Here is a 22,029-nt window from a genome sequence, read left to right on the forward strand (position 1 = left end):
ACCTCCTCACACCTCCCTTTTTTTGTATTCCACTTCGATTAATTGTTTCAGCAAATCCTTTCCATCTTCCTCAAACTTCTGTCCTATCATTTAACTTAACAAATTCTAACATTATTTTTTTCCTTTAATCCAATTACAATCTATTATACTTAATTCTTTATAACATTTCTGCTAAAGCCATGTAACTTCACCTTCCTTCCTATGTTTCATAGCTCAGTGGTAGAGCCCTGTGTTAAGTAAATAACAACAAATGCAGAAGATCCCAGATTCATTCACCAATGGCATCTCAATGTAGGGCTGGGAATGTCTCCTGCCTCGAACCCTGGGGGGATGCTGCCAGTCTGTGAAGGCAATACTGAGCCAGACAAATGAAGGGTCTGCCTGATCCAGTGCAAGGCAGCTTCTGATGTTCCTTTGGGGGAATGGATATGGGAAGCTTAATCACAGCAGTGCTACAGCCAGCATCAGTTTTCCTCATGAAAGGGAAACGTGTCGCTTTGATTCCTGGTCCACTATAAACAGGACTTGATTAAATATTGTGCTTCATCTCCACCCACCCACCCATTTTGCAAACCATCACTACGTTCCCCCCTCTCCCCTCCCTTCCAGCACTGAGCCATCATTAATCAGGAGAGAACGAGGATCTGGGTGTGGCCTGGAGACTCTCGCTTTGATTTGGCGAGTTCTGAAGCCACTTTGTTCTCTTTGCAAGCCTATTAAAAACAGAGGCAGGATTTTGACAAAAGGCACTTGCTCATATGAAGTAGCTTTTTTTGAGGAAAATTGCCTCTGGCAGCTGCTTCAGCGAGGCACCGCAGCAAATGAAGTGTGGAGCCAGGAGAGACCTGCTGGGGTTATAGAATCATAGAATTGTAGTTAGAAGGTACCAAAAGGGTCATCTGGTCCAGCCTCCTGCAGTGAAGGAATCGCAGCTAAGGGCAGAGATGCCTAGAAGAGTCACAGACCCAGCGAGAGAGGTGCCTTGGGCCAAGCCTCTATCCAAGTCCACTATCCAAGGCCCAGAGCTGAGCCCATAGATATCTCTCTCACACACATGCACACTATAAGCAGTAGTGTTTGCCTACCAGGTGCACCCCCCAGGTGTTTCACACTGCAGTGCTCATCCATGCTGGCTGGGGCTTTTTAGAATCCAAAACATCTGGAGGGTCCAGGCTGGGCAAGGAGACTATACAGCCATCCACCCAGTTAACAGCTTTTGCCCAGCTGTTCCATCAAGGGACCTGGCTTAACACAACACATGAGATGTGGTTTGAATTTTGTGGGGGGGGGGGTCCAAGGAAGGCCCAAACCAACCCTGGCATGCCAGGTATGTTGAGAACTCAGGTGCTCAGTGCCAGCTTCAGACAACATCCCAGACCATTGGAGGCCAGTCTATGAAGGCAGATGGGTCAGTGACCCACCAATTTCAGTCCTTCTTCAACCAGCGCCCACCTGCCTGCTGTCTTCCTAGCAACCCATCCAGAGAGTGGCACTGCCTTCCAGCTTCCTCAGCCTTGGTTATTACCCTTTATAGAAGTCAGGGTGGGAGAGAGAGAGAGAATAAAACTAGAATGCTCAATCTGACATTGGTTCTGCTTTATTTGTGCTCCCTGCCTTAGCAGGAGGGGAGCAGAAGCTGCTATATACTGAGTCAGACCAAACGGTCTACCTAGCATTGTTGCTTGGACTGGCAGCAATGGCTCTCCAGGGTTTCAGGCAGGGACAATCCTAGCCCTACCTGGAGATGCTGCCAGGGATTGAATCTGGGACCTTCTGCATGCAAAGCAGATGCTCTGCCACTGAGCTACAGCCCTGGCCTTCCACCCCCGTGCCAGTCCCAGTGAGTCCCAGTTAACAAAGCCACTGAGAGGCAAGCTAGCTGAGACCCTGCCACTTTAACATAGGTGTGGCCATTGAAGGGGGTTCCAACTGAAGTGCTGGGAGGGCTCTCTGTACTGTTTTTCCAATGGAAATTGTGCCCAGAACTGCTAGGTGCCCCATGGAGCAAGGATCACCTGGCAGAGTGGGAAGAGTTAACTGTCCTCAAGTGCCTCCCAAATCTAGACCATTCCTTCTTCATAGCTGCTATTTAGACTATAGAGAGGAGAGAGAAGGAACCCTGCTCACCTTTGGCCATGAGATGTTGCTGTCCAAAATCAAAGATCTAAATTGGGGTGGGGGTGGGAACTTCAGACCTGGGGGCATCCAAATGCAGCTCTCTGTCTGGCCCTTTGGACTATTGCTTGTGATTCCCAGCTACTGGCATCACTCAGAAGCATACAGTCTCTGACAGTGGAAGAGAGCATAGCCCTTGTGGCTTGTAGCCATTGATAGCCCTCTCTTCCATGAATTTGTCTAATCTTCTTTTAAACCCATCCAGGTAGATAGCCAGCCCTGCCTCCTGTGGAAGGGAGTTCCATCGTTTAACTATGTGCTGTGTGAAGAGGTCTTGTCCATGCAAAGGCAGGGTCTGTCCAGCAGCCTGGAATTCACACTTAGGAGAAGTGTGTCTCTGGCACAGCTAATTTTGGTTTGGTTTTTTTCCTTCCTTCCACCTTGTGCCAACTGGAAGGCTCCTCCTTTTGGGCAGCTGCTTTAATGCTCGCTATTTTTAGGGGATAACAGAAATCCAAGAACAAAATGCAAGAAAATCCGCTTGGGTGCCCATTTCTCATCAAAGCCCCCTTCCCCACCTAACGAGCTGCGGAGTTCTCTTAATGAGCTGCATAAAAGCAATCAAGGTGTGATTAGTGGATCCTTCTGTGTTGGGATCCTTTTGCTGCTCCCAGCTGGGAAGGAAGAGGCTGTTAGATGCTGCATTTAAATTAGCAATAGGGGAACTTCAAACAATTTCCTGCTTCCATATTGATTGTGGAATGCCACCAAATGCTTATTTTATATACACCTCCTTGGCCAGGCCACGCAAGGGGGGGGGGAGGCTGGAGAAGTTCCTCTGGACAGAATCACCAGGTGGAGCACCCCATAGCTTGGCTGCCAAGGGGTTACTTTCACTTCAGCCTCAGTGGTGCCACTCCAAATGAGTCCGGCCAGCATCATCTTGGTGGTGCTAAGCCTACATGCTTCTAAGGAGTGTAGCACTGAGGATGGCACTCTAGATTTAGGACAAGCAACCCCAGATGGTGTCCTCACAAAGATGGCCTTCGCCTGCAAACATACTCCATCGCCCAGAGGCATGTTAGCAAACATGCCACTCATGTTCACACCCATGTATAATTTTGCTTAGGCGTATTTGCAAACTTGAACTCTTTTCCAGTCATACCATATGTGCAACTTGTGTGTTTGCCTGTTTTCTCTGCTACACTTGGACCAGCCGTGATGAGGATGCCTGCCTGGTTGCCTGGGCTCTGGAGACAGAAATCAGCCTCCTCTTGGTGGCTCAGGGGAACAAAGGGAGACAAGGGCACCTCTGCCATTGGCCTTCCCCACTCTCAGCACTCAACAGCCAGGAAGATGGTCAAGGACTCATAAGAAGCTGCCTTATTTCCAGTCAACATTAACTGGCAGTGAGTGGCTCTGCAGAGCCGGCAGCAGGGGTCTTCCCCAGCCCTACCTGGAGATGCCATTAGTGGGGATTGAACCGGGGACCTGGTGGGTGCCAAGCAGATTCTCTACCCACTGAGCTACTGTGGCCCTTCTACATCACTGCCTTACTTCTATGAAGGCTGCCCCCAATTGTAGGACATTCCCCATTCACTTAAGTGCTGCGTGCCCCAAGACCATTTGGGGGTGGAGCCTTTTGGGGACAGACCCCCTTGCCTGGAAAAGTTGGGGTCTCTCTCAAAAAGTTTTGGGGGCCCTGAACTCTTATGGGGGCCCCTTTGCAACCATCCACAAGGTCTGGGTTATCTTCTTCAACAGGGTTGTTTACAACAACATTTACAGCATCTGTGCTACTGACTCTCAAACTTTGGGATTGTTGAAATATATACAGCAAAAAATCATGAGACTCAAATTGCATCTACTAGACCCATTTTTTAAAGTAAGGTGGACTAAAGCTGCTTCTGGGGTCCCTCTAGAATTAGAAGCCCTGAAGCTTAAGCTTCTTTAACTGGAGATGCTGCCACCGGGGAGTCAACGGTGGGCCTTTTGCATCACAAGCAGGTACTCTGCCGGCTCCTGTGCACTGATCCCTCCTTAGGGCTAACCTGCCCGATTCTACCCCATTTGGTTCTGCCCTAAATGTACCAACAGAAGGGACAGGAGTGGTGCTGTGGGTTAAACCACAGAGCCTAGGACTTGCTGATCAGAAGGTCAGCGGTTCGAATCCCTGTGAAGGGGTGAGCTCCTGTTGCTTGGTCCCTGCTCCTGCCAACCTAGCAGTTTCAAAAGCATGTCAAAGTGCAAGTAGATAAATAGGTACTGCTCTGGTGGGAAGGTAAACAGCATTTCCATGTGCTGCTCTGGTTCGCCAGCGCGGCTTAGTCATGCTGGCTGCACGACCCAGAAGCTGTACACCAGCTCCCTCGGCCAATAAAGCGAGATGAGCGCCACAACCCCAGAGTCGGCCACGACTGGCCCTAATGGTCAGGGGTCCCTTTACCTTTACCTTTAAATGTACCTAAAAGCCAACGGGAGGCATTTGCTGCTGCCACCCCCTGCCCAGTCACCCCAACCACAACAGCCACTTGGAGCACCCAGTGCACTGAGAGGCTTCCATTGGTTTCGTTAGGGTCTTTATCGCATCAGTGACAGATATGGGAGGATTAAATTGGAGTAATCTCTGTAATCTACTCAGCAAGATTAAAGCTCTTTCCTCCCTCCCCCCTCCCTCCACTACACCCACAAACAACTTTATCCCTTTCATTTCAGGGCTCTGCTCAAAGTGATTACATTGCAGGAGAGGGAGGGGGGCAGAGAGATACACCATTTAGCTTTCCAGAGCATGTTCAGTCCTGCTTAAAGTCATGTTTCCTAAGCAGCCCCGGCCAGGCCCAGGGAATCTGACCTTGGCAGGGAATGACAATTTAAGTCCGCAAACAGTTTGTCTTGGGAGTCCAAATTCAATTCATTGTCTCTGACCTAGGAAGGGAAGTCTGCCTGTCTCCACAAGAGCTGCTTTGTCAGTCACTTTCAGACATTATATTAAGTCTCACAAATACATGTGCATGAGGTTCAATTGCCGAAACACGTTTTTTTATTCTGTTCCGTATGGGGTGGGTGTTGGGGTGTTTTTTTGTAGGGAACACAACTGGGTAGAAAAATAGGATAGTGATTGATTATTTCGTTTCTATATAGATAGTGTGTGTGTGTGTGTGTGTGTGTGTGTGTATTCTATATATACAGGCGTCTCCCCACTTACATGGAGGGTTATGTTCCCAGGCACCACGTATATATGTGAAATTGTGTTGTTGTAAACAAAAATCGCCCCTTTCCCTTATGGGGTAGCAATCTAAAAGGCCAAACTCCACCAAAATCACTCTCACCAAACCTCCTTTTTCAAACTTCAGCTCTCCTCAGGTCTCAAAGGTTGGTGCAAAGGCTTGTGGGATTGCTAGCCATTTTCCTGCTCTTTTCACATCATTTTCGCAGTTTTCCCATTCTTTGGGGGCTGTTTTTGCCTTTTTCATGCCTTTTGCAGTTTAAAATGATTTATTTAATTATTTCCTAGCACCATGTGTATATGCGGCCACGCGCAAGTCAAACGTACATAAGCTGGGAGACACCTGTATTAAAAATAACTCTAAGCAGTGTACAGGAAACTGAAGCAGCAGCAAAATTTAAAACAAAATATTACATGATGAATGCAGAGTCCAGGGTGTTTTATATGGGTCAAAACCAGCACTTTGAACTGGGCCTGGAAGCTAATTGGCAGACAGGGCAGACAGGGCAGGATTGGTGTAATATGCTCAAACTGTCTCGCCCAAGTAAGCAACCTGGCCACTGAATTCTGATGCTGCAGGGCGGAGAATCTGTTGTATCCAGACAGAGTGAAGCACCAACAACCACACCGCTGTGCCCAGGATTTCTTGACCTCACAGCCACCAGATCAGGAAATCCTGCTCCCTCATCTCAGGTGGGCTGGGTTTAGCACAAAATCACTTTGTACATCCTCAGAGGCACTCATTCCTAGGCTGTTGCACTGTGCCTTGGTGTGCCCAGACTCCAGTCAAGCCCTCCTGGCTCCTTAAGACTGGTACTTGCTCCAGGTTCACACGCCTACCCCATGAGAGCATCTAAGAATGAAAGAACATAAGAAGATCCCTGCTGGATCAGGCCAAAAGGGGCCTATCCAGTCCGGCATCCTGGTCTCCAGAACCGCCCCTTATGAAATTAACTTTGCCAGGCTGGCAGAAGCACCAGCTGCCCCAGGCAGAAACATCTCTTCCTCGCCTCCTCCCTCCTCCTCCTCGCCCTCTTCTCCTGCTGTGAAACATTTGACAGCTTTGATCTGCCTCTCGCCAGAACCTGAAGAAGATATCAAGGCTCCTGCGGTTGCCTTTAATCTTATTTGCTCTCTGCAGAATCGCTTGGCGCCGCTGCTGGCTGCTCCCCCGGGGCCTTGCAGCCGGCAATGGCGCTGTCCTCCCGCAGGTGAACATCCAAGGAGCAGGCAAGGCCCGCACCTTCTGTCCCTCCTTGCCCCTCCCCACCCACTCAGCCGTGTGTTTGTGTGTGTACGTTAATACCCGGGCAAGGGCCGCTGCTGGGCGCTCTTTGTGCGTCTTCAATTCCTTATTTGGCACGTCTCCTATTGCTCTCCGCTGCCACCAAAGCAGCCCTCGGAGCGCTGCGCCGCATGCAAAACGATCCAGAGCGCCACAGAGACAGCAGAAAGCCTCGCTTTTCAAAATCAATACAATTCTGCAATGAAGAAGCCGGAGGAGGAGGAGGAACCTCGGGCCACCAGTAGCTTCGGGGGCTCACGCTCTCCCCTACCCTGCCCCCAGCAGCCCCTCGCAGTCTGGAGTCCCCGGTCCGATCCTTGCATCCGCCTGCACACAAAAGACTGACTCTCGGAGGTTCCCGAGCTGGGAAAGGCCCGAGGCCTCGGTGACAGGCTAGGCGGGTCAGCTTCGCGCGTTGTGCTAAAGAAACCGGCTCTATTGGGGCATTAGCGTGTCACTGAGGCGGAGCGCAAAGATGGGTGTCATCCTAAGGGTGCTTCACAAAGCGCTGGATGCGTAGTCCTCCGATAGGAGGCTGCGTGCACTGCGCTGGCGAGGCGGTGCGCGAGAAGGACCAGGCCGGCTCAGGCAAGCTGCGCAGTAGTGCGTAATGTTGGTGGCCCTAGAGGAGGAGGAGAAGGAGGAAGGCAGAGCGCGGAGCGGAGGCTGCATTGGCAGCCACGGAGCCTCCTTGCGCAAAGGAGCCAACTGTTTGTCCGGGTAAGCGTGCCCAAGCCCACTGGGACTGCCCCAGGGCGCAGAGAAGGCACTCTGCACGTGGTCAGAGGCACCTGGTTCATTTTTAAAGGGGAAACTTTCCCGGGCTGTATGGGGATTGTTTTTGGATGTTTAAATTGTGTTCTCGCTTGCGCTTTGGCCGTCTTGGGATCCCTTGTACAGTATATCAATTTCAGAAAAGATCATCAGTCATAAGGAAAACGAAGAAGAGCGTCCTCCGACTCCCACTTAGAAAGGGGCATCCCCAATTCCTCCCTTATTCGACTCCCGTGACATGTCCCAGTGCAAGGCTGGGGGAAACTGGAGTCCAGCCGGGGCTGCGATCTCCGCACCGGCTACGGGCGCGTCGGGGGCTCAGCCCGGCGAGGCGGCGGGAGCGTCAGGGCTGCCGCGGGGGCGGCTCCGGCTCGGCTGACGTCAGGCGCCCCTTAAAGCGGGGCCGCAGCAGGAGCGGGGCCGCCAGTGGCGGGCCGCCGAGCTCGCCTGCCTGCCTCTCCGCCCGCCTCTCCGCCCGGCCCGATGCGCTTCCGACGACGGCGCCGGCGAGGGGAGCCGTGGCCCGCCGCGCCCGGCTGCTGGCGATGGAGCCATGGCGCTTAGCCGGCGGCGGCGGCGGCGCTGCCGGGCGCTGGTGCTGGGCGCGCTCCTCTCGCTGGCCGGCACCTACCTCTGCTACAGCCTCCTCCTCTTCTGCTGCGCGCCAGAGCCGGAGCCGCTGTCCAGCGGGGAGGCGGCAGCAGCTGCAGCAGCGAGAGCAGCCTCTCCTTGGACGGCCGCCCGCTGCCTGCCTGCTGCTGCCGCCGCCCGCAAGAAACTTCTGCAGAAGTGGCGCGCCTGCCCGGCTGCAGCCAGCTCCACCGCCACGGCCGGCAACGGCTCCTCCTCGCCGCCGCCGCCGCCGCCTGCCTCCCGGAGCGTGGGCACCAAGCGGCTCCCGCACGCACTCATTGTGGGCGTCAAGAAAGGCGGCACCCGCGCGGTGCTGGAGTTCATCCGCGGCCACCCGGCCGTGCGCGCCCTCGGCACCGAGCCCCACTTCTTCGACAGGCACTACGAGCGTGGCCTGGAGTGGTACAGGTGAGCGGCGGCGCAAGGGGAGGGTGGCAGAGAGGAGCGGCACTCTATACACGCGCGGGAGTCCCGGGCACTGGCTGAGCCTGGCTGGCAACCCCTCTCAAGGCTAGGTCTATATAGCTCGAATCTCCTTGCCCAAGCCATGACATATGCGCATCAACGAGTTCTTAGAGCATGTGCAAAGTGCCTGTCCCAGGGCACTGGGGGACTTTCTTCTTCCATGTGTCTTTTGGGCTCATGGGTGCTGGGCGTTAAGTCTTCCCCAGTTCCTTGCAGCTACCACACCCCCCAGTCTATCCTCCTCTGGAGGCACCTCTCTGGGTGCGCGGAGAGGTACCGGGAGACTGAGCCCTCGAACCCCGCCATCTTCCAGGGCTACGCAGGCCGAGCGTTGCCTTTGCACATCAAGAAGGACTCCTAAACATCGTCGACGTGTCTGCCAGCAAAGCGGACTCGTAGGAGGAAAACCCACGTCTCCCTCCCCCCAGCCAGCCAAGTCCAGGGGATAGAAGGCTTAAGATTCTGAATTGTGCAGTGGTTAGCTGCGGAGCTGCTCGCCTCTCTAGCGGCGGGCCTGGCTGGCATTCTGGGTTCTCCAAATTAGAAGCCGCGGAGGGAAGTGGGGGAGCATAGGCATGGGACAGGTGGGGTGAGCTCCCCTGGCCCCCTCCCCTTGCCAGTCCACCTCCTCACTGCAGCAAGTCCTGCCTCATTTTGGCCATTTGACAACAGCCCTCACCCAAAGGAGGGCCTTCCCACGTGAAATATACCCAAGCCCCCTGACAGCAGCCAAAAACCCTGATGGAGAGTTGAGCTGGAAGCTTCGCAAATAGAGTGACTGGCAAGGGGCTTTGTAAGGGTGGGAGGCCTGGGGTCTTTATACACCATCCCTAGACCTCCTCCCCCTTTTAAAAACATAACTGCTTGTTAAACTTTGCACCCAGGGCACATTGCCCAGACCCCGCTCAACCCACCATCTTAATTTGCTCCAAGGCACAAATCTGCCTGCATCCATTGCTGCATGTGGCATTGTGGTCTTATGCCCTTTAAAGTACCCACCTGTCAACGCCCAGCTGGCTGGTGATGTACCAGCAGAGGGAGCTTGGCTTCCATTTTAGTTAGTCTTCCATTGCATTGCCCAAAAGTTATTTCTGTTCTCTTTGTGTTGGGTTTTGGACTTAAAAAATAAAAAATGCTCACAACAGCCCTGCGGGGTAGATTAGGTTGTGAAGTGCTTGCACAGGTCCACATAACAACTTCAGGACCGTATCAGGCATCTGGCACTGGGCCTCCTGCCATGTTTGAACCCAGCAGCACACCCTGCACAATGCTGCCACTTTGACTTGGGATCATAGCCACTTCCATCTGTTTTTATGCAGAAAAAGCTCCTCCTGTGCCACAGATCAGGGTGGTATTTAAATCTTCCAGGAGCTCTTGTGCATTCTCCACCTCCAACCCCTAGAGCTTCAGCAAGGAACAAATGCTTTCTCAGCTCCTTTGCTACCAAGCAAGTAGGCCGAGGCTGGCATCCTGCATTCCACACCCACCCATCAAAAGGAGAAGCCTCTCCTCCTCCCCGGCCCCAGAGTTGCCCAGGAAACCTAATTCCCAGCCCAAGAGGGAAATGTGTATCATAAAACTTGCATTCCAAATCAGCTTTACAAATTGTGCTAGAACATGTGCATAATGTGGGTCTTTTTAACTGGGGAGCCTGAAGCCAAGAAGAGCTGTTTGTGGACCTTCTCCCCGAGTCTCTGCCTTCAGCTGAGTCTGAAGCACTTCCAGGAACACATAGATCTTGTTATCCTCAGAGAAATGACGCCTCGGAAAAAGCTGGGGGTGGGGGTGGGGAGGATCTTTTGTGGTTTCACTTGCCTGAATATGGCGCAGGAAGTACTGTCAAGCCAAGATGTGCTGGCCTTTGCAGTGGGACTTAGAGCCCTTTGTACCTGTGTGATCTCAAGGTGTGCTCTTTCCCTGCACATCCCTAGTGCCCTAGTGAAGTCTCCATTCTTGCCTTCAGGCCACTACTGCTCAGCACAACCCCATCATGCCCGACTAGCTGCCAGCAACACACTGAGTTACACCATTTTTTGGGCTAGCCTTCGCCAACATGGCACCCTCCAGATGTTTTGGACTTCATCCCCCATCATCCATACAGCCAGCATTGCCTGAAGTCAAGGGTGATGGGGACAGATGGTTTATGCAGTCCCTGGGCTGGCCAAGTGTCCTACCTCAGATTCAGCCCAGCTGTCCCTTGGAGGTGGCAGCTGTTCACATAAGTGTATCAATGTGCAGACTAAGGACAGGATTAGGGAGCAGGAGCTGTGCTGGGATGACTCCCTGCCTTGAGAGGAATGACGTACTGTACTACCTTCGGTGTCAGGTCGTTGCTTGACTGGATTGGGTGAGTGCGTGAAGATCCTTTGCTAGGTTGCACCAATGCCTGGTAGATCAGGGGAATGCTTCGGATATAGACTATCTTTAGTTCAGCAAAGCCTTTTGATATGTTCCCTCTGATGTTCTTGTTAGCAGGCTGGTAAATTTGGGGTGGGTGATACTACTGTAGCTGGTTGATGGACCAAAGAATGGCTCTCAGTGGCATCTCATCAACCTGGGGAGAAGCAGGGTGTCACAGGATTCTGTCCTAGGCCCCATGTTTGAGATCTTTAGAGATTAAATGGGCAAAAGAGTGGAGGGGATACTTATCAGATTTGCAGAAGAATACCAAACTGGGTGGAGTAGCAAATCGTGCATAAGACAGAAACAGAACCCAATATGCTCTGGATAGGATGGAGAAGTGAGGTCAAAACAATCATAACCAATTTCAACAGCGGTACGTGTAAAACAGTAAGATTCAGGATGGTTTACCAGCAGTCAATGTGAAAAGGATCTAAGGGGTTTAATAGAATACAAGCTGAGTGTAAGTCAGCAGCGTGACAGTGCAGCAAACAAGGCTCATGCCGTTCTAGGCTGTATCAACAGAAGCATAATGCCCAGGTCTCAAAAAAGTAATGGTGCCACTCTGTTCTGCTTGGGGTCAGATCTCATGTGGAACATTATTTCCAGGTCTGGGTACTGCAGTTTAAGAAGGATACAGATAAACGTGTTCAGAAGAGGGTGACAGGAAAAGTTGAAGGAACTGCATATGTTTAGCCTGGAGAACAGACAATTAACAGGCAATATTGTTATTGATGTTTTAATTGTATTTATAAAAGTACTTGCATACTGCCTTCTCACAAGGCATCAAGGCACTAGTCATCTTCAAATGTCTGTAGGACCTGAACCAAGAGGTACAAATGGTAATAAAAAAATATTTAGACCATATTTAGAATGTGAAGGCAGTATAAACAGTATGACAGAAGAACTAAACTGCAGCTGCCTCAGAAGGGTGTGGGCTGCCCTTCATTAGGTTGTCACCAGCCTCTGCTTAAAAACTTCTATTTGGAAGCTACATTATACTGAGTCAGACCACTGGCCTATGTACCCCAGCAGTGTCTGCACTGACTGGCAGCAACACTGCTGGTTTCAAGCAGGATGTCTTTCCCTGCCCAATTTGGAGATGCCATCAGGGATTGACCCCCCCCCCCGGGGCTCACTGAGTTACAGCCCTTTGCCTGAAAGGGATTCTGTTACAGTGGGCTTCCTGCACTGGCAAGGGGTCAGTCTCGATGACCTTTGGGTTCCCTTCCAGCTGTATGATTTTACATGGACAACCTTGCGTCAAACACTCACCGCAAATTATTTCAAGTTAGGTTGTCGTGAATTCTGCCTTCCTTCACACTGAATGAATGCATTGTGTGGGCAAGTTTATTTGCTGATAATCTACACGTGAATTGTAGGAAGCCATGAATAAATATACAAATTAATAAATATATATTTGAGTAAAAAGAAGAAGAAGAAGACTTCAACATGTGCATGGCCAGCAAATGGGGAGGGGGTGAGGCTCTGCTTAGGTGTCCTCTGGGTGCCTGCTTCGTGCTCCAATCCATCTCTACCAACCCACAAAACAACATAAGGTGCCCAGGCAGAACAGCTAAATGAGACTTTTCAAGGTTCATGATATTCCTTCAATTTCCAACACATGCCAGAACTGAAAAAATAAAGCAGAGTGTGCTGGACTGATTTGGCTCTTGCAAAATGGAGCACCCAACCTGCTCTGGGCATGGCAGGTCTTGTCCTCCTGTGTATAATAGGATGGGCTCGAGTTCCTTTGCCAAGATGCCCTGGAATGCAGCCTTGGCATGGATGCTAACACCTTGAGAGAGGGGCAGAGGGAATGTCAACGGCCTGGTCTGGGGTGCTGAGCAGCAAGGAGGTGAACCATCTCCCCAACCCTGGGTGGCTTGACCTTCTGGCAAGCCGGCCAGTCCTCTTCTGTGTGCTGCTTTTTATAGACGGACATTTGAAGCTGTCTCCTGCTGGCTGGTTCATCTCTCTGCATGTTGGCTCCTTGAACTGGTTGTGGTCTCAGACTGAGAGCATGCAAGGGCTTGAAAGGAAGGTTCTCTCCCCCAAACCTTGCTGCAGCCTGATATCTCTTCTCTGGAGCTGCTTCTGTGCAGCAAACAGCTGCTGCTCCTTGTCAGCCCTCTGGTGACTAGCCTGCCCTCCTCTTCCATCTCTCTCTCTTTGGGATCTGTCTGTCCCCCTACCTGTTTGCCTAACAGACAGTGCTCCAAACAGCAGCTGATATTAACAACATCTGCAGAACTTAAACTCTTGCAGTCTTATGCACCACCTGACTTGCTCCTGAGTGATCACGCCAGCCAGTACTCTCTCCCTGGGCACGTAACATTTCTTCTAAATGAGCTTTTAATTAAAGAATAATTATTGGAGCATCTGAGTTTGCCTGAAGGGCAGAGGATGTGCAGCATCTCCACTGCCCACAAAGAGGGAAGGTTTTCTGGGTTCTTTTAATGTCTGCTGAATTGCCAGGGCATGTCCCACCTTCTGCCCTACTCCTAGCAGTGTGCAAAGATTTAGCCTGGCATTTGCCTTTTTCTGTGGCTTGGAACGCTGCTTCCCTTTGCTACTCAAAAGAAAAGCCCTTTTGCAAGCCAATGTGTGGTGTTAGGTGTGCCATCCGTTGTTGTGGTCTGTAATTCATGTAATGCTTTGATTTTGAAAAGAAAAAAAAAACCCTTATAATTTTTGTTTCTCAGAGACGCTTTTGTTGTTTTGCACTAACCAGAGCACCATTTCTTGCGACGAACCTGCACACGTATTTCCTGCAGGAAAAAATACACTTATGAACTTATGGGACTGTTGGAAAAGAAGGGAGGAGTCAATGGCTTGTGTCTACTCACAGGTTGGGGTTAAGGTATAATGTCCCTTCTCTCCCCCCCCCCTCCAGCATTAGGTTTTTATTTCTCCATATTTGCTTGGCTGACTAGCCCTGTTTGCTGTCTCCAGTGAGAGGCAGGCAGCATTCTGCCATTCTGGAACCAAGCTTCATTGGCATAGCCATGCTGGTTGGCTGTGCTGCAATTCTGCAAAGAAAAACAAAAATTAAAAAGAAACATTTATGGGCATTCTTAACAAATGTGATGAAACTAGGGCTGTGTATGTCTGTCAGTTTCAGTTTCTCTCTTCCTTATTTCTTCTAAATCTTAAATTCAGTTCTGCATATTTCCCCATCAGTTTGTGAGTTTGTTAGCTATGAGTCTTGCATTGCAGGGGATTGGACTAGATGGTTGCTTGGGTCCCCTCCAAGTCTACCATTCTATGATTCCATGGATTCTCATGAAAATTCACCAGCCATTTTAGTGCAAAATTCTCCTGATATGCACATTTTTGCAAAGCTGTTTCTCCTTATGCCATTTTCACTAAATAAGTGCATTTTTGTACATGTTATTCCACTGGGGAACGGCATGCAAAATTCGGAGGGGTTTAACTTTCAAAGGATGGTTTTGTGTTTTGGCTCGCAGAAAGTGTGAATTATGTGGGCTGGCCTTTAAATGCAAGTGGGTGGGGTCCCTCTTTGCTGGTCAGCCAGGGCCAAAGCTGTTGTCATCTTCCTGGGTTGCTCATGGGCATGGCAAGTTGTGCCACCTGCCTTAACTAGCCAGCCACATCCTTGCCAGCTAAATCATGGGGAATTGGCCCTGAGGCCATCAAGGGATCTGTTTATCTCTCCTTTGAGAACTCCTGCTTTCTGAGTTTGGCTCATGGCGACTCTGGCGCTGAAGGATGGGAGAGAGTGGAGTTTTTACTGTTTGCCGTTTGGGAACCTTGCCAAGCTAAACACTTCATTTTCCTGCTGACAAGTGACTAAGACCCAGGATTATCCTGAAGTCAGCTGGCACACTCTGCAAGGAGAGACTTGGGTCCCTGCCTGCTCAGTCTTCCGCACACAATGGGGACGACAATGACACAAACAAATATATTTACTCTGCTGTGTTGCAAATGGAACAAGCACCGGCTTGGGAGAATGAATAGGGGGAGGGGGGTGGGCAGGAATTCTGGCAGTGCCTTGGGTGGGGCAGAGAGCATGTGCGCAAAAGCCACTCAGATGCACTTTTCAAATCAGCCTGCCTCTGGGAGAGAGAGCATTTCTGAACGTGAGTCAAAGGCCCACCCCCATGGGGGGAGTCTTGCACAGGCAAAGGGTTCTCCAGTGCCTGATCCATCCTGTCACAGGCCATAGGGAGAATTAACTCTCCTCCTGACAGAAGCTTTGCATTGCTGCAGCCCTGCCTAAGGTGGCCGAGCAAATCACACTCAATTTACAAAGGGGAGCAGAGAGGGCATCTAGTCTTCTGCCCTTGCGGATCCAGCTTTTTCTCTCTCAAGTCCCACTTACTCACACAAGGAGCATGAACCCAGGTGGGCAGGGGGAGTCTGTAGGGGAGAAGGCAGCCTCTCTGGTATATGGGGCAGCTCTGTAGAGAGGGAATTCCACAACTTATGGGCTGCCACAGAGAATGCCCTCTCCCAGGCAGCCACCATCAAGCTTCCAAGGCTAGTGGAACTACCAGAGGGGCCCCTCTGCTGATCTTAACACCTGGGTCTGTAGTGAAGAAAGTGACTTCACAGGCTTAGGAGCCAACTCCCAGGGGCTGAGGTTCCCCCCTTAAAATATTTGCGGGGGTTGCCCCCCACAAAATTCATGGGCATTTCCATTCAAATGGTGTGCATGCCAGATCTTGTGATCAGTTATGTGGGATGACACTTACATGGCTGCCCCAATATTTTATTCAAGTTGGCACCCCTGCTCTCAGGTATTGGGGGCCTAAGTTGTTTAGGGCTTTAAAGACTAACCTGAGTCTCTTGAGTTGAGTCTGGAAATGAAGTGGCATAGAGCATAAAGCTGGTGTTAGTCTTCCCTGCGCCAGGAGGTTTCTAGAGAGGATGTGGCATTCCCTGCCAGCTGTGCCAACAGAGCACGCTGGAGATCAGGAGGCACATCTTACTGCTGCCACCACCCGAGTCAAGTACCTGAGTGGCATGTAGGTTTAATTGGCCCTTTGCTTTGCTCTGAGCCTCATAAATCCAGATTATGAGTCCTATTGTTTAAAGGCTGTCAGCAAGATGCTAATTCAGTGTCAGGGAGCCCCTGCTCCCACTGCTGGGTTTAGATCACAAAAACAGGTTTGGGTCATCCATCAGCGCCAGACAGCTTTATAAGCAGCTCAGCGTTGGTGGGAGATTCATAAAACGGCTGTTTCATTAACGGGCCACCTCTGGGCTTAATAAAGCTCTATTCCATGAGGAATTGGATCCATGTATTTAAAAAACAAAAATTACAGGTCCTAATCAATTACAAAAAGTGCAGAATAAACTGCATTAATAAATTAGAGGAGCAGAGCCAAGAGCTCTCAAAATCTGCAGAATGGAATGGTGGCGTTTGCAGCCCCTGAGCAACAGAGGAGTGCCAAGGTGGCAAGAAGGGAGGGGAGTTGCAGGCGGAAGAAGAGATAATAAGCAATGGTTTCAGCTGGGGAAAGGGAAAGGTGTGTCTTCCCAGCAGCCATGCATCTTTCAGGCTGTGAAAGTCTCCCTGGAGTGGAGAGAAGCCCCACAGGCTGAAATGCACTTGATTTTGGCTCCTTTGTTTCTCATTTGTCCAATCTTAATTCAAGTTCTCCACATTTCTGCAGGAGTTTACAAATTTATTTTTCAGAAGTCGTCATGAAAATTCACCGCAGGCACAGCATGTGATGACTAGTAAGGGGAGGGCGCCTTTGCAGAAGGGCATTGTTTCATTTTTCCATTCTTATAAGACTGACAGTTCAAGAGAAAAATAGGGAAACCATTAGTATCCAAGTATCTGGGGAATTACCATCAGTTAATGTTTATTATTCCTTAAGTCCTCTCAATTTGGCAAACATGACAATGCTGACTGTCCTCTTCTATATTAGATACTTATCGAGAAAGAATGCTGTCTTAGTGCAGCCTGCTCTACTGCTGTTTGACACATGAAAATCATTGTAGCCATCAATAAAAACATAAATGCATGTCTGGACAGGCCCCCAAATGAAGGCCTGACTGCACTGCAAAAATAAGGGCTCCACTCCACCAGCCTATGGTGGCTGACCCTTTCCCACTAATCCAGGACTTCCACTATAAGAATACACTTCATCTAGTCCTTAATTAAAAACAACATTCCCATATGCAAGTAAAAGAATGTTTCTTTGCTTTTCTTGAATAAATTTTATTGGTATTTAAAAAGAGAAATACAAAGAATATTTTTTAAAATTTCTTTAAGTGATAGATATTATAGAGATTTTCTGGATATGATGATGAAATAGTCACTGCCTTGGATAATTTGAATATGGGGCAAGGGAATCCCTTCCATCCCCAGGGAGTCACACTTGCTGTGGCTTTTTAAAATGATGTCCACAGCAAGTACTATGGAGACAATGATGTTATGTTGTTGTTGTTGTTGTTTAGTCGTTTAGTCGTGTCCGACTCTTCGTGACCTCATGGACCAGAGCACGCCAGGCACTTCTGTCTTCCACTGCCTCCCACAGTTTGGTCAAACTCATGCTGGTAGCTTCGAGAACACCATCCAACCATCTCATCCTCTGTCATCCCCTTCTCCTTGTGCCCTCCATCTTTCCCAACATCAGGGTCTTTTCCAGGGAGTCTTCTCTTCTCATGTGGTGCCCAAAGTATTGGAGCCTCTGCTTCACGATCTGTCCTTCCAGTGAGCACTCAGGGCTGATTTCCTTAAGAATGGATACGTTTGATCTTCTTGCAGTCCATGGGACTCTCAAGAGTCTCCTCCAGCACCATAATTCAAAAGCATCAATTCTTCGGCAATCAGCCTTCTTTATGTTATAGAATGATGTTATAGAAAAGGTTTAATATAAGGACCTATGGAGGGCAGTCTAGAGATTTGGAGGAATCTGTAAATGTGAATGGTAGTTTTGCTATAATTATATACTTGTAAAATCAAATAAAAACTATTTTTAAAAATTTTTTAAAGTTAAAAGTTAAACAAGGGGGGCGGGGAGATGTCTGCAGCAGAAGTCCAAATGGGGGTTTCTGGACATTTCGTGGCAAAGAAGGGCTTCCAGTCACCTCCTGACCATGCAAAGATGATGGCTGGTTCAAGGCTTGCTTGCAGAGACCAGTGGCCCATCTAATCCATCATTCTCTTCTCACATGGCCACCCAGATGCCCCAATGGGAAACCAGCAAGCAGGACCAGATCACAAGAGCAGTCTCCTCTCCTTTGGTTTGCAGCAACTGGCATTCTAAAGCATTGTGGCCTCCAACACTGGAGGGAAGCCATAGTCATCTTGGCTAGCAGCCATCATATTATAGAAAAATAGAAAAGTAGAGTTGGAAGGGTCCCTGTCAGGTTTCAGGGAATCCGATCCCTCCCTCAGTGGCAGCCAAAAAGCAGATTTGCAAACAAGGGAGTTCTTAGAACGTAATTTATTCAGTATTCAGGGAGACAGACAAAGAAATGAAGTCTCCATTAAATAATGGCATTGCTCCGAGTAAAGGCCAACCCCCTCTGTCTCATCCTATGTCATCCCTGCTCTGGCTTATCTGAGCTTTCTGCCTCTGAGCTTTCTGTTCTACTACTCTCAATGCACGCCTGGTCCTGGGCGGGGGGGGGGGGGGTCAGGAATGCTTCCTGGAGACACTGAGTCTGTCAGCTATCTCTCCCCCCGGTGCATCTTCTTCCTGCTGTTCCTCTTCCAATATTTCCCAGCTTCTCCCCTCTGCAGCCTCTGAACTATGCCCTTCTGCAAACCACTGTTCTGAATCTATACTGTCCTCCTGTTCTTGGGAAGGTTCAGGAGAAGGGATGCAGCCCCCATCATTCCTCCCCACTCCTGACAGTCCCCAAGGGCCATCTACTTCACCCCGCCCCCTGCAGTGATAGCCCTCTGCCTCCTGTGGGAGCAAGCCATGTGCGAAGAAATCCTCTCTTTTTATTTGCTTTGCAACTGACCTCTGCCTGCGCTGCCTTCCTCTCTTGCAGGCGCCTGATGCCCCGCACCCTGGAGACCCAGATCACCATGGAGAAGACACCCAGCTACTTTGTCACACGGGAAGCCCCCCGGCGGATCTTCAACATGTCTCGGGAGACCAAGCTGATTGTGGTGGTGCGCAACCCGGTGACCCGGGCCATCTCCGACTACACCCAGACACTCTCCAAGAAGCCTGACATCCCCACCTTTGAGGGCCTCTCCTTCCGCAACCGCAGCCTGGGCCTGGTGGACACTTCCTGGAGCGCCATCCGGATCGGCCTCTACGCCCTGCACCTGGAGAGCTGGCTCCAGTACTTCCCGCTCTCCCAGATGCACTTTGTCAGCGGCGAGCGGCTCATCACCGACCCGGCGGGGGAGATGGGCAAGATCCAGGACTTCCTGGGCATCCAGAGGCTCATCAGCGAGAAGCACTTCTACTTCAACAAGACCAAGGGCTTCCCCTGCTTGAAGAAGGCCACCCCCGGAGGCACGTTGCCACGCTGCCTGGGCAAGTCCAAGGGCAGGACTCATGTCCAGATCGACCCCGAGGTCATTGAGCAGCTGCAGGACTTCTACCACCCCTACAATGTCAAGTTCTACGAGACGGTGGGCCAGGACTTCCGATGGGAATAAGCACTTGGACAGGGAGCAGCTGTGATTTTTTTCGGGGGTGGGGAGACAGTTTCATACAAACATAGGAAGCTGCCTTAGACTGAGTCAGACCATTGCTCCACCTAGCTCAGTATTGTCTGCACTGACTGGCAGTAGTGGCTCCACAGGGATTCAGGAAGGGGACATTCCTAACCCTTCCTGAGATGTTACAGGAGAGGATTGAACCTGGGACCTTCCGCATGCAACGCAGGTTGCTCTGTCACTGAACTACGGTCCTTCCTCTTAGGAATAAAGATCCCAGTCCTGAATATTCTGAATGAACGTAGGAAGCTGCCTTCTGCTGAGTCAGTGTCCATCTAGCTCAGCATTGTCCACACTGACTGGCAGCAATGGCTCTCCAGGGTTTGCAGGCAGGAGTCTCTCCTAACCCTTTCTGGAGAGGCACCATCAGGCATCGAACCAAGAACCTTCTGCTTGCAAGGCAGGTGCTCCAACCCCTGAGCTACGGCCCTTCTCCCTCCACCCCCTCCACTGGGCTGCCTTGGCCTTCCTCTTGGCCCATGGCAAATGGTTGGCAGGAGCATACATCCTGAAGTGCCAAGGGGTGCCTGTCACCACCACCCTGACTTCACTGGTTTGTGGCCACACACTGCCAGTGCCTCCTCCCCTGGTTGCATTTTTGCACATGGGCAGCTGGGCTGGGGGAGCTCCAGAAGGTCCCTTTGTTTGGTGCAATTAGGGTGTGTGATGCCCAAGGATGGATTTTATTTTTTAATAATGATAATACATGCATATATATATTATATATATACATAAATATAGTCTATAAATCAATATCACTGCCTAGGCACTACTTGGCACCTGAGATATCCAGGGTTTCTGGTTTAAGACCCTTCAGAGCAGCCCTCAGGCAAAGGAGCTAGAATGTGAGATCTGGGGGAGCCATGGTGGGGGTGCCTACCCTTCCACCTGCTGAAAAAGTGAAAGGGGTCCCACACCTTCTCAGGGGGTGTCAGCCTCATGCCAAAGGACTGGGCCCCTCTGCTCCTTCTCTTTGGGGGGCTTTTGCGTGAGCCCTGTGTCTCTCCCCGCCCCCGCCCCCCCACACCGTCCTGTTATGACATTTCTGTCCTGTGAATAAAGCACAGATTTCTGCTGTTACGGGTACTTCAGGCACAGCCCCTTCTCCCTGTTCAGGATGTGACCCGCCCCACCCTCCTTGTCCCCACCTCCTGTGAAATAAAATAATGCAAACATCCATCAGAGAGAGATTTTACTCAGTGACGCTGGGGGGGGGGAGGGAGACAGCTGACCGGGTCCTTTTCTTAGGTGAGCCTCCTTAGAGCTCCTCTTCCCTCCAGGGCAAAGGGTGTGGAGGGGCTGCTTCACCAGTCCCAGTTGGGAAAGGCTCTGTTTCACCTTCTACCAAAGCTCTGCATTCAGAAGCACCCCAGAGGCCACAGGGGGTGGGCATTGTGGGTGCCCTGACCCCGGGCACAGAGGATGAGCAGGCCCTGGTGAGCAGGGCCTGTGAGCAGGCCCTGGTGATACTTGTGAGCAGGACATCCTGAGTGCTAGTCTCCCTCATGCCTTTTACCATGCCCCTGTGAGGGCTAGTCAGTGAAGATGCCCTTTGACCAGTGTAGATGCTTTGGCTTCAAGACATCAGCTACGCCCACACCTGGCATTTGGAGCCCATAGAAAGCACACACCCCTCCAGAATCCCGGGAAGTGCAGTTTGCCACCACAGAGCTACAAATCTCAGCACCCTTAAAGGTAAAGGTAAAGGTAAAGGGACCCCTGACCATTTGGTCCAATCATGGCCGACTGGGGTTGTGGCGCTCATCTCGCTTTACTCGCCGAGGGAGCCAGCGTACAGCTTCCGGGTCATGTGGCCAGCATGAATAAGCCACTTCTGGAGAACCAGAGCAGCACACGGAAATGCCGTTTACCTTCCCACCAGAGTGGTACCTATTTATCTACTTGCACTTTGATGTGTTTTTGAACTGCTAGGTTGGCAGGAGCTGGGACTGAGCAATGGGAGTTCACCCCATAGCAGGGATTCGAACCGCCGACCTTCTGATTGGAAAGTCCTAGGCTCTGTGGTTTAACCCACAGCACCACCCGTGTCCCTTAAGCTGCATGAAATGTATGGTGTGGAAACAGCCAGAGAGAGCAACTGGCCTCGGGTCACCCAGTGACCTTTGTGGCTGGTTAGTGGGTTGATCCGGGGTCTCTCCACCTACCCACCCCATTTTAACCCACTTGCTTCCCTCCTGCTGGAGGGAAGCAAGACCCAGCTGACTTTTGGTTCACCTGAAGCAACTGTCAAATCATGCTCCTTTATAATGTGGGAGCAAAGTATCCCTTTCATTCCCCTCTTTGATCTTTCTCTGTGTGTGGTTTTTAAAAAAGAATGAGCACTTTCCCCTTGAACGTTGCTCTCACCCTCCTATCAGCCCTGCAGGGAAGCAGAATAACCTGATCATGGCAGAGCAGGTGAGGAAGTACGTAGCAGCATAGGCAGCTGTCTTATACTGAATCGCA

General features: G+C 50.8%; 1 protein-coding gene across 1 annotated transcript; it reads left to right on the forward strand.

The window, feature by feature from the left end:
• The first annotated feature begins 7,938 nt into the window (after positions 1-7,938).
• On the forward strand, positions 7,939-20,742 carry LOC307202658 (heparan sulfate glucosamine 3-O-sulfotransferase 2-like). The gene is made up of 2 exons (XM_079952824.1): positions 7,939-8,441; positions 18,882-20,742. The coding sequence occupies exons 1-2, from the start codon at positions 7,954-7,956 to the stop codon at positions 19,501-19,503; spliced, it is 1,110 nt and encodes a 369-aa protein (XP_079808950.1). The 5' UTR covers positions 7,939-7,953; the 3' UTR covers positions 19,504-20,742.
• The last annotated feature ends 1,287 nt before the right edge of the window (positions 20,743-22,029 follow it).

The sequence above is a fragment of the Podarcis cretensis genome, assembly GCF_951804945.1.
Source record: "Podarcis cretensis genome assembly, chromosome: 14".
Classification (NCBI taxonomy): domain Eukaryota; kingdom Metazoa; phylum Chordata; class Lepidosauria; order Squamata; family Lacertidae; genus Podarcis; species Podarcis cretensis.

Bases quoted from the DNA above. Each gene is read 5' to 3' on its own strand.
- LOC307202658 (XM_079952824.1), top strand. From the start codon at position 7,954: ATGGCGCTTAGCCGGCGGCGGCGGCGGCGCTGCCGGGCGCTGGTGCTG. The intron at 8,442-18,881 runs GTGAGCGGCGGC...CCTCTCTTGCAG, and splicing joins CGTGGCCTGGAGTGGTACAG to GCGCCTGATGCCCCGCACCC.